At 34.9% G+C, this 13,359-nt stretch overlaps 1 protein-coding gene across 1 annotated transcript; it reads right to left on the bottom strand.

Annotated features, from left to right (window-relative positions):
• Positions 1-2,669: 2,669 nt before the first annotated feature.
• On the bottom strand, positions 2,670-11,662 carry LOC307153155 (lysosomal proton-coupled steroid conjugate and bile acid symporter SLC46A3). Its single transcript, XM_079862350.1, has 6 exons — positions 11,503-11,662; positions 11,115-11,320; positions 7,918-8,782; positions 6,613-6,696; positions 6,194-6,350; positions 2,670-4,814 (listed from the first exon to the last, which is right to left on the bottom strand). The coding sequence occupies exons 2-6, from the start codon at positions 11,301-11,303 to the stop codon at positions 4,718-4,720; spliced, it is 1,392 nt and encodes a 463-aa protein (XP_079718476.1). The 5' UTR covers positions 11,304-11,320; positions 11,503-11,662; the 3' UTR covers positions 2,670-4,717.
• Between the last annotated feature and the right edge of the window lie 1,697 nt (positions 11,663-13,359).

The following is a 13,359-nucleotide window of genomic DNA, read 5'->3' as shown; positions in this document are numbered from 1 at the left end:
ACAATGGCCTGGTGTCAAGAATGGCAGCAAAGAAGCCACTTCTCTCCAAGAAAAACATTAAGGACAGACTAGAATTCTGCAGGAAGTACAAGGACTGGACAGCAAAAGACTGGTGTAAAATTATTTGTTCTGGTGAAGCCCCCTTACGACTCTTTGGCATATCAGGAAAATCAATTGTCTGGAGAAGAAAAGTTCTGTTTTGTGCCACACAGTAAAGCATCCTGAGACCATCTATGTGTGGGGTTGCTTTTCATCCAAGGGAATGGGCCCTCTCACAATTATGCCCAAAAACACTGCTGAGAATATTCTGATATCAAAACATCCTGCAAAAGCATCTTCTCCAAACAATCCAGGAAAAAATTTGTTGATGATCTGTATTTTGATCATTTTCGAGCATGATGGAGCACCATGTTACAAGGCAAGAGTGATAATGAAGTGGCTCGGAAATCATTACATTTAAATTTTGGATCCATGGTCTGGCAACTCCCCGAATCGTATTCCCATAGAGAACCTGCAGGTCAGCCCTCAAAAAGCGAGTGGACAAGCATCCCACAAATTGTGATCAACTCAAAGCACTAATAAGGCAAGAATGGATCGCCATCAGTCAGGATTTGGCCCAGAAGCTGATATCCAGCATGCAGAATTGCAGAGATTATGAAGAAGAAAGGTCAACACTGTAAATCAAGTGTTCTCAACCCTGAGCCTCGAGGGCCACTTTCCTGCAGAGTTTAGCTCCAACCCTAATCAAACACACCTGAACCAGCTAATTAAGCTCTTCGGGATTACTAGAGAGCTAACGGCAGGTGAGTTTGATCAAGGTTGGAGCTAAACTCTGCAGGAAAAGTGGCCCTCGAGGTCCAGGGTTGAGAACCCCTGCTGTAAATCATCACTCTTCGCATATATTGAATGTTTATTGCCAAAGCCTTTAAAACTTATGAAATGCTTATCATTGTTTTTCAGTATAGCAAAGAAAAATGCAAAAAAATAATTTACAAATACTGAAACAACAAATTTAGCAAATCACAAAATTGATGTCACTGGTAGTATGTGATCTGAACGTACCAGTTTACATCTGCCTTGTTGTCATGTGACTTTAAAGGTGTCAGTTGTGTTGCTTCATCTGACTGCAGTAGATGTGAAAGATATGAATAAAAGTGAAGTTAATTCAGCCAGCGCACATACATGTATTTACTTCCTGTTTTCGGTCGAAGTCCAAAGTAGTCGATTGTTGAGTTCACGCGCATAGGTTTAGGTACCTATGATCATGCGCGTGAAACAGGAAGTAAATACAGGTATGTGCGCTGGCTGAATTAACTTCACTTTTATTCATATCTTTCACATCTACTGCAGTCAGATTCACCCGCGTTCACTCTGAAGGAATCACTCAACATGGCTGGGCACTTGTAAGTGCATATTTTAAAAAGAGGATAACACAGTGTAGGCAACACCGATTTTTGTCGTTGTTCTCTGTACTGACAGCACTCCAAATTTACAAAAAAATGAGCTCAATGTTAAAATTGACCGGAGTTCTCCTTTAAAGTGTCCATTATGTGCAATTCAGAATCTCACCTGAAGTAGTAAGTCATCCGTGTAGGCTACGATTCTACTCTTTTCACACACTGTTTTTCGCCTGCTATATAGGGAAGTAGTATGCATAATCAGATAGTGACGGTACTGGTGTGAATATTACACAGTTCTGCTTTTAAAGGGATAGTTTGTCGGAAAAATTTAAATTCTGTCATCATTTACTCATCCTCATGTGGTTCCAAACCTGTATGATGTCTGCGAAACACAAAAGAAGATTTTTTTTTAAATGTTGGTAACTGCAGTTTTGGTGACAATTGATTTAAATTGTAAGAACATTTCTTAAAATATCTTCGTTTATGTTCTGAAGAAAGTCAAGTTTTGGAACAATGTGAGGTTAAGTGTGTGGGTGAATTCTAATTTTGGGGTGAACTGTCCCTTTAAGTGTATGTTGCAGTGCTTGCAAAAAGTGTTCACATTACCTTATGTGACACAAGCATGTGCCTCTAACCCCTGTTGTGGGGCGTGGGCCTGCAGAAACATCTGTGTCCAACAAGCCCCAGATGTGTCCGTTAAGGGAAGGGTCCAACTGTTTGTTGGGAGCGTGGATGCTTTTCATCCCTGGGTGGCATGTGGGTGCGAGTGTTATCTGGTTAAGCCAGCCACAAGAAGTTCAGGGAGTTGTGAATCAGGGATGTGTGTGTGCATCTGAATAAAGATGAAATAATACAAAACGTGTCTGTATATGGATGGTGAGAGTGCTTAGAAAGGGGAGAAGCAAAAGGAGAAATACATAGATTAAAATAGAGAAATGAGAGAGGGAGATAAACAGAGGGTGTGGGGGAGACGGCAGTCTGTGGTAAGGTAGATCATGTGGAGTCTCAGTTTGGAAACCAGAGAAGCCCACCACCCCTCCACTTCAGATTTGTCATACTTTCACCCAGCAGACACTCTGACTGCACAATTACGAAGATCTGCAGATCTATGACCTCTCGTCACGAGGGGGCTTGGAAATCAAATCCACAGGGAGGTGCGACAGGACAGACGTCAGTGGATTTCTGCTTTTATACACAGGATCACACTATTTTTCTTTGGAATGGTTGTGTTTTTGATCACCACTTTTCGGCACTTCAAATTTCCATTGTTTTCACACTGTTTATTTTTCTCAGAACAAAAATGTATTGCATCATATATTCCACTGTTACTTTTTGCTTAAAAATCGAATTGTTTTATAATCTTTAAAAAATGTTTTGTTAACAAAAAATCATATAGCCTTTTTTTAAATGACCTTAAACAACCAATCAATTCAAACTTTGCTTAGACATATAAATATTGAATTCGGAACTGCATACTTGCATACTACTCTTACTATTTCTGCCATAGAAAGATAAGGTAAATAAAAGTAGTAAGAGTAGTAACCTACGCTAGTATGAGATTCCGAATTCAGCAATAATCTACCTTCTGTCTGCCGTATTTATATATGTATCTATACTGCCACCTTCAGGCCACGATGATAAAGCGCACAGAACATGTAAAATAATACAAACATTTATCTAACAAAAATTTTAAATTAAGACAATAGTGGTATACATGCAGGGTTCCCACATCCTCTAACTATTGAATTTACTTTTCCAGTTCGTGATTTCAGGATAATTGTTAAGGATTTTTTAAAAGACTGGACTCCTAAAGAGCTTTTTCTAGTCAATTTATTGTAATTAATTTGGCAGACAGACACTAAATTAGCAAATTAATTAGCTGATCGTGACAAATAATAATAATAATTTCTATCCAGGCCTGGAAAGCACTAATAACACATCAGTGGGCCTGTAAAAGCCTGTAAAATTGACAGACCAACTCAAAGCAAATAAACTCAAAGCAATTTAATTCATAATAAAAAAAAACTTTGTTTCCATACTGAATTTCTATACATTTGAGCATGTTTGTGTAAATAAATGAGGTGGACTGGTTTGTTTCAGTAGTAAGTTCACTATGCTTTCCTATTGCGCATGTGCTGAACAAGGTAGTTTCAGAGCAGGAGCACAAGTATGGGGTATACGTACAAACAAGTAATAAAAACTCAGTGAGTGTTTTAGCGCAATTTTCTGACGTCATGGGATCACAACACTAAGAGATAGTAAATCCTTTCATGGATTTTTTTTTTTTTTTTTGTGCGTTCCCGAGATTAGGCCTTCCTTAACATAATGCCGAAAACCCGAAGTCTGTGGTCTGGTTGAGGAGGAGATAGAAGTGCAAGATTGGTGCGCACAGACAGAACAGAAATCATGAGTTAACAATCGCAATTTTGTCCGGTGGAAAATTGCGCTAAAAAAATACGTACAACAAATCAACTGAATGACCTACCCAGTCCTCAAAAATCCTTTTTTTCCACTGCTAAACCTCCAAACAAAGTAAACAGATCTACACCAATCGATTTGTTTTTCTACATGTTATTTTGTTGTATAGAATGTGTATCACAACACAGCAATTTACCACCACACCACACAGGACAACAGGCTCAGAAAAGCTGAATGGTAGATTGCACATAGAACGTATTGCACACCAGTCCAAACTTTAGATAATTACTGTACTTGTAAGGCAGCAATGCACTGATATTTCTTAAACATTAAATCTTCAAGTAATACACTTCCGCAATTAATGAATTCAGAATAACATACAAACCTTGATTTTCATTATTTTGTCTTCTTTCTTACATCTATTTGCATACTGAATTTTGATTGGTCTTGTCTTCATTGCATAGATTTAAACATTTATTCAAGCCTTTCACAGTTATTACGCATTGATTCTTGTTTGCGGGCGATACAGAATTTTCCGTACCTTAAACTTTAATCCTATTTTGTTGCAGCCTTGCAAGCTACTAATATTTCCTTTAAGAAATGCAAACCTAGTTTTTGCTGAAATTACTATTACATTATTATTATAAAATATATTTCCCTTTAGAAATATAAAGTTATGTTCCCTTCTATTGTGGTCTTCCCTAAAACCACTATTACCATATACTGCATTTAAATGGCAGTGACTGAAACAGACTTTTGGCTTGAACAGAGTGCTCTGTTGCACATGTGCTCAGTTGTATCCAGTTCTTAGTTAATCTCCCTGTGTCGGTATGAGGAAAGCAAAGAAACACACAGGGGAATCGAAGTCAATGACTGAGGTATTTGAACTCCCTTTGGATTTAAGCTACAGGTGGGTCGTCTGAAGCTTCAGTCCCATCTTCTGATAAGAGTGCTTGAGTGTCATTAGAATCCAATGGATGGAAACACCTAAGTATGCTGGAGTGAGACACAGAGTCAGAATGAATCAGCATTGTTAACTACACATCCTCATGTATAACAAGTACAAGCAGCAGATGCAAAATGGGAAAGAGGAAATGTAAATGAGGAACTATAGCCTATGTTCATGTAAGTACAGAACCATGCTTAGAGGTTAAGAATAAGACCTACGGGTCCAACAAGGTGTTTTCCTGACCTAAAATCATATCATATGAAACAAAACTGAACATAATTTAAATAACAAAGACAGCCATATTACAAAAAAAAAAGTAGGAATGCACAGTATAGCAGTACTATTTTTTAATGTATTGGTAGATATTGGATATTTAATTGCTTATGCCAGTTTCCTATATTTTTATGTTTAGATTATCCTTGCCGCCATCTAATAATCACATAAAGGTAACAAACACTAATAATTTAATAACAATATCAAATGTAATCTTTAGCAAATCTCAAAATAATTTTTCATATTGTATGCCTATATCACTTGTAGCATTTAAAGTGCCCCAATTTTGCTATTTTAAAGGTTCCTAATTTTGTTTTGGAGGTCTCCTACCTTAGGTTTACATGCATATAAGGTCAAAAAACACTCTGATTGGTCAGACGGCCCAGTCTGTCGGTGCGTGTCGGAAACAAAATGCCTATTACCATATCTGAATTATCTGAATCATCAGTGAGTGATCCACAGTGTTACAAATGATTGCGTCAGATTTTCCATATCAATTCCAGTGCAAGTCATCATTCTTTGGAAGTGCATGCAAAATGAATTTTCACCGCAGAAAACAACGCCTTATCTTCATGATGAAAACACAAACCAAACTCTTCCAGGCCTCAGCTACAAACTTTGCAGACACTTTACATTCATAAACAGCTATATTATACTATGCAAGAAAGCTCATATTCGAAAAAGCATAAAAGTGGCACTTTAAAATGGATTGAGTTTAGTTTTTAGTGTTTTATATTTAATTTATAAACAAAAGTTTACATAAAAGCGTAGAGTTTTAACATCAGACATGCATCAGCCCTAAAGTGAAAATAATTATTTGCTTATTTGGTATTGAGTAGAATTTTAATATCGGTACTAAAAAGTAACCAGATTTTTTTACAAACATAGTGATAAGTGATTAAAGAAGGATTAAAAACAGGATAACCAAGTAATCTCTGGATCTTAAAAAAATAAAAATAATTACATGACATACATTTTATTCCTATTTATGAAGCCTCTATAAAATGCTTTAATTTGATATAATAATAATAATAATAATAACAACATGTATTAATAACACGCTTTTCTCATACCCAAAGTGCTATTTAATCAGCACTCATTTTCTGCATTCTATAAAGATCAGTAACTGGTTATGTTTCAGAGCAGCTCTTACCCCAGTAGACAAATGGGAATGAGACCGAGTCCAGCACCCAACAGGAAGACAAAGCCAGGACACCATGCTACAGTGTCCGCATAGATTTTGCTAAAAACCGCAGAGGACACGTTGCTGCTCAGGTTTTCCATAAAAGCCACACAGGCAAACAGCGCTCCTGAGAGGGTAAACAAGGAAAATACATGATTGTCTTTTCAAAGGAAGACTGCATACAGGGTAAAAGTGCAAACAAAACTACTTTTAATTTACATTTCACATAAGGATTCTTAAATTTAACACCACTTGCCTTTTAAATGCCTTTGCGGTGCATAGTCACACAAAAACAAATCTCTTGAGCAGAGAAGAGCTCTTATCACCAGCATGAATACGCTGAATAAGGAGTTTTGCTTTGGAACAGTGATTTTCAGAGAGCCACTCACCCTGCTCGAACTCTGAGACGACCTTTGACATCATCGAACGCAAGATGGGGAACGGCATGATGGCAAACATAGCAGGAATCCTTACTGTAAGCAAACACATCAATACTCACATGAACTAAACAAACAAGGCCTCCAAAATTACTGAATTTTTCACCTAGTTTTAGATGGCTACAAATTTACAGCTCACATTGACTTTTACTTCATATTGGGTTAATATGTGTAGTTAATTTACCAAAAAAAAAAAAACGGGGTCCAACATATAGAACAGATCACTGATAATATTTGATAATGAAATTCATTAACACTTTAGTACAGTTGCCAGTGTAATTGTGTTCAGACAGTTATCAGAGAAATTAATTGAGCAAACTTTAGTATTACTGTAGTGTACATATAATAATTGCATAAAATGTGATAAGATATGTGAGGTCGCTGTAATCCAGGAACAGCTGCTGTTTGCTCTTAATTAATTTTATAAATCCTCACCATAATTTCACATATGCAGTGCACCATATACATAACACTTTTACAGTCAGTATATTAAGAGCAAAATGGAGCTGTGAGATGGGACACACATATAAAATAATTTATTTGACTCTGATGTCTTATTAAAATTGTGATTATGTGATTTATTAATTGTTGAAGGTTTAGTCATTCTCGGCTCTAAATGCTTGTTAGCCTTACTTTAAACAAAAATGCAAGGCAAATTAGGATGTAGCAATATTAAAATTATGGCCTGTACAATAAATTATTTTCATGTTAAGTCCAATAAATAAAATAGATATTAAAATGTTATACTACTTTGTCTAAAAAAAAAGAAAAAAAAAAAACGTTTTAAGTGAAATTAGGCATCACAGCATTTTCATGTAGAAAATGAAAAATGGATATTCACTTACTTAATTATTTGTGCTATTTTATTTAGTAATTATTAGTTACTAAATTATTAGTGCTTTTCAAATTGATAATGGGAAAGGAATATACACACATACATATACAGTATATTTATTAGTGCTATCAAATCAATTTATATATATATATATATATATATATATATATATATATATATATATATATATATATATATATATATATATATATACAGTAGTCAACATTTAAAGTGGATCAAAACCTTTCATCAAAGTTATTCATGAATTTTGAACAATACCCGTTCCTGTTTTAGGACAACTTTGATCAACTTTTTTGATCCACTTCAAATGTTGACTACTCTATATATATATTATTCTTGCCATAATCAATTACTTTTATAAGATACCCCAAAAACATTTTAGTGTAAACGTGCATGCTCACCGAGGAACATCATAAGCGTAGTCTTTGCGAAAGCCGTCATCAACAAGCTTATAACGATCGACAGCATCCCGATGAGGACGATGGCTGTGTTAGGCAGGCAGAGGGAGAACAAGTACACACCAAGAAAACTAGTGATGAAAATGGAGGTGCTGAGCGCAGAGCCATAGCCCACGAGGATCTCGCTCCAGCACAGCGGCTTATTGAGTTCATAAAGTGTGATCATGGACAAACCCCCGTTATTGACAAAAGATACGGAGGAAAATGTAACAATCAGCAGCACAAGAACCCATTTTTTTCGACTACTTCCTCCTGAGAACAAGTAGTAGATACCACATGCTAGTTTCTTCAGGGCCTGGCAACAAGCCACAGTCTCTGAACTGTCAATCACCCTGGTTTCCTTCAGAAAGAAGATAGCGTATAGCAAATTAACCACCTGAAATACGGCTGACGTAAAGAAAGGCCAGTTGAAACCGGTCGCATGCAGGAAGTACCCAGTGGAGATTGACGCCACACCCGCCAACAAGCCAATCATCATGTCCACCACCGCCATGCGAATGGTTTTCTGCTTTTCGTCCACGCATAAATCGGCCACGTAGGCGAAGCAGCCACCTAGCATGGTGCTGATACCACCAAAGAGGGCACTTACAAAAGAGGCGGCAATGAGGAGATAGAGGTTTAGCTCGAAGAAGGAGACGGCCAGCAATGAAAGCGTGTAGATCAGAGACCCAACGAGGGGCATAATAATGGTGATCCTTCGCCCGCGCTGATCACTGTAGGCCACCAGGAGGAGGGTCACTATGAGACTGGGGATCAAGGAAGACAGTTCACTGAACATAGAGAACAGAGAAGCTGCTTTCTGCACCTCCTGAAAAAAAAGAAGAAGAGCAAAATAAATAAAACAGATGTCTATACAAAACTCTGTTGCTGCTTATGTATCTTTTGAAGCAATTCCTGGTCCAAAAAAGAACAGTTATAAAAAAAAAAGAAAGAAAGAGGAAATGAAACGCAGATGTGTGTGCTTCAATGACCAAAACTATACCACAACAGACGGTTCTTTAAAACAATGGCACGTGTTACTCACAGTACACTATATAGTATAAGGGATATACTAAAATAAACCCTGACAGTGAGATCAAGACTTTTTTATTTTGCGATAATGGACATGAAATATTGATTTGAGTTATTAGTTTACTTCTTATTTAGGTATTCACTAACTTATTAGGTTCTGTCTTTCTATGGGAAGAGAAATTAAACATTTCCCGGGATGTTTTCCGGTCTGTTAAACAGTGTAGCCATGGACAACAGTCAAGATTCAGAATGTTCAGCAATGAACCGAATGGCAGAGAGCACAATTAAATGCACAGATTTACAAAAGATAATGAATTTATCCCTTCCAATAATTCCTTTAGGTACCTTCAAATCAGAGACTTTGTGAAGTCTTACATTCCTAATTATATCGCTGCTACTCCCATGTATCTGGATGCATTTTTGGAAAGGTGTTCCATTAATGCAAGACATTGTCTTATTCAGTTTAAAGTACTTCATAGGCTTCATTATTTCAAGTGTAAATTGAATAAAATATTTACAGAAGTGTTATTATGTGACAAATGTACATTTTTAGATGACAGCCTGTGTCATTGCTATTTTTATGTTTTCAAAATTACAAAGTTTTTGGAACAAAATTTTAGCTTTTTTTTTTTTTTTAAGATACTTTGGACATGCGTTTTAAACTAGATCCTATATTCATTATATTTTGAGTTTCTGAAGAATTTTTGAGACTTACATTGGTACAACAACAGTTTGTTTCATATAGGTTAATCTATGCCAAAAAACGTATTATTTTATTTCGGAAGAAAAGGGAAGTTACAACTGACTGGTACACTACATTTAGAAAGAATTAGGTAGAAGAACAAGAAGAACAAGATTTTGCTGTTCAAGAAGAACAAGATTTTGTCGTTTGAAAAAGATGGTCCCATTTTATTTATTTTCTGCAAGCTTATGATTAATATGATTATCGTCTTTTTCATGCATATTTGTTAGAATGTGTTATTTGTTTGCATTAAAAAAAAGTGTAATTATAAATGATCTTCTGCTAAAACACCAAATAAAAACATTTAAACACAAAAGATAATGAATTTAAATTAACATTTATTTTAACCAAATTGTATTTTTGGTCCCATGAATGTCATAGGATAACAATGGATAAAAACAATAACAATCAGATAATACCAAATCAAGAGGCATTTATTTAAAAGAAAGATAGCATATTTTTCAAGATATACATTTCACAAGAAAAGATAAAAAAAAAAACAAGTCTGACAAAACAAGCCCAAAATCAGAGTTGGGTGTAATGCATTAGTAATATTATTACAGTTACTGTAATTAAATTACTTTTCCCTTGAAAAAGTGAGGGATTACTCTTCATTTTTCTTTGATTTATTACAGTAACTTCTGATGTAAATGCATTAAATACTGTATAGACTATAAAATAATTCTATATAAAACTATAGTGGATGTCTAATGTTAAAATGTACGTTTTTAATGTAACATTCCCCCTTTAAATACTTTGGTCAGTTCAAAAATAATTTATGCAATTTTATTTCATTTATTTAAAAGAATTAAAAGAGTAGTTTGTGTCTATCCTTCAACTGATTGAGGTTGATATGGGATTTAGAAAGTAATTACTAATAATTAATGCAATACTTTTTAGAGAAAGTAATTGGTAGGCTACATCTAATTCTACTGTAGAAGATGTAATTAGTAGCTTTTAATTAATGAATTACTTTTTCAGAGTAACTTACCCAATACTGCCTAAAATGATGTATTTGTCGACTAAAAAAAATGTGTCCGACATTTAAGAACTGAGTAATAATAATTAACTACATGTACTAGGGTTAGGGTAGGATTAGGGTTTGGTTTAGGACTAGTTGCATGTAATTATGCCTACATAATAGTTATTATTACAATAGTAATGTAACTTAATGTAACAAGGACACATTCAAATTAAGTATTACCAAAACATATTGGGACCAGTAAGTTAAAAGCAACTGCTAAAGAATGTTAGTTATGAGAAAAGCTCTAGCAACTCTTGATTTGAAATGTTGCTATATAATGCAATGACATTAAGCATGGCTTAAGATCCAAATTTCTGAATAAATTGTGTCAGATTTTCATGTGACCTGTAATATTAACGTTACCTCTTGCTGGCTGGTGTGGTTGCTGCTGTTGGCGGCGCATCGGGAAGTATCGTTGGACACTGGGTAAGATGAGTTTGTGATCTCCAGCCACAGTCTGCGATACACATACTGCTGTATGAGAGGATACAGCATAAAACTGGCAAACGCGTAAACCGCGACGATCGGCTCGATAAAGTACAGTCTCTTCATAATGTCGAGGATGTGTGCTGCAAAGCCAAGATGAACAAAGACAATCATCAGTCCACATGATCAGGCTAATTGTAGCCAAACATAATTGGTTAAACCTCTTAAACTGGTGGTTAACCATCAACCTCCTAGCAACATGACAGCTCAAATAAAACTGTCAACTGCTGAACACCATGGACTGTCACCAGTCTAGTTTACTTACGAACAATGCAAACAGATTTAGGACGTATATCTTCATTAATATAAATGCAACAGAAGTTCCTCTCTTCTGCTGAGACTCTTTGCAAGCGTTGTGACAGTTATACAATGTTCTCTGTTTTGTTTATGAAACATGACTGATCGCAGTTCATTATGAAACGCCTGTTTCCTGCACTTGAGATTTTGATTGGTCAGTTGAAATCCAAGTCATTGTCATTGGTTAGTGAAGCTGCCAATCACCCCCAATGGGCGGGAATAGTCGTGAAAATGCGAGGGGGGTTAAAATTGAATTTTGGACCCTTTAAATGTGCATTTTTGTTTTGCACCTTTTGGTATATTATAATTTAAAACTAACTAACAACTGCTGGAACTAAAATTGCTTTTAATATAATATTTTCTGAATGCTTTTGTAAGGTAATGAATTCACTTATGTTTTTGCTTTATTTATTTAGCAGGATCTTGATATTTTCACAGATTTACATAGGCCTATTTGTTGTGTTATTACAAACCTTAGGTATTCGTATGATTCTTGCTCATGCACAAGCATCGTTTGTGTCCCAGTCGTCCAGATATCTTTTTTTTTTTTAAATAAAGCAACAACATTTTTTTTTAATTATTTACATTGTATTCAGTTGTTTTTGTTTTTTTTCTGGAAGAACCACTGCATTATAGTCATTTGTATTCCCATTTTGCAAGTATTATGATAACATTGAGTAGGCGTACGTAATGGGAAGGGTCTATACATGACTGAACTGATAAAACTGGACGTGGACATTTAAAAAAATAAATGCTTTAATTAGTTTTAATCTGAAGAGGGCGCCTCAAGGCTCATAATTGACCGATTTTTTTGTGTATAGTCAAAAATGAAAATCACTACCTCTGTTTTTACTTTAGATAAGTATTTGTGCAAAGTAAAAATATAGCCTACGCTATAACGAAAAATCTTATTGTAGTATTTTTTTTTTTATTTTTTTTGACAATTGTATACAAACTATGGGTTGTAATTTGTAAATCAATGGGTTCATCCATAACCAAACATAACATACATACGGCTAAAAAAAAATTATAAAATAAGAAATAAAACAAATAGGAGCTATATAGGCCTAAACGATTTCTTATAAAATTGGAGCTTTATTTTTTAAAATGATTTGTTTTGTTTTGTCACTTTTTTCTATGCAACTGGATCTATATGAAGTCTTTATCCAACGATTGTAACAAAAGAGCTAATAAAGCAGGGCTGCCAACTTTTGAGTTTAGCTTGGAAGAAACAAACCCACCTTGTGGTTGTCAAAACATTTGGTAGCCTAACTAAACAATTTCATTAAGTTTAGAGACAGCATATTACTATGTTTACATGGTGCAATGACTGGTAGGCTATTTATTTTATTATTTCTTTGATACAAATTTTACAATTTCAATTCAGTTATTGTGGTTTGATTCCGATCTTGATTCAAAATCGATTCATTTTGATAAATATTAGGTACAGTAGATGTTAATTTTTCCCAGTAAAGAAAATCTCACCTAATGCTGTAAACATAGGCTACAGACTACAGAGAGCCCTGTCAGCTGGTATTATTAAATGTTAAAAAATAACAACTCAATTTCAACTCAACTCAATGCTATTTTTTAAAATTTATAATAACAACTTTATAATATTTTAATGACATAAGTAAAAATATAATATGTAATAGTGCACATATTTAGCAAAATACTAATTTATTCTAATACTAAATATATTATAAAATTTGTTCTAGCCAACTAACGTGCTATGGTCATTAAGTGTTTTTTTTCTGAGGTTAATGTACCTAACGTTATGTGACACATTGTTCGCCGGCTGTTTTATTGACCTCTTTCCGTTGTT

Source organism: Squalius cephalus (assembly GCF_949319135.1).
Source record: "Squalius cephalus genome assembly, chromosome: 24".
NCBI lineage: Eukaryota > Metazoa > Chordata > Actinopteri > Cypriniformes > Leuciscidae > Squalius > Squalius cephalus.
Note: the sequence above shows the minus strand (reverse complement) of the source record. Positions and strands in the feature narration are given on the sequence as shown.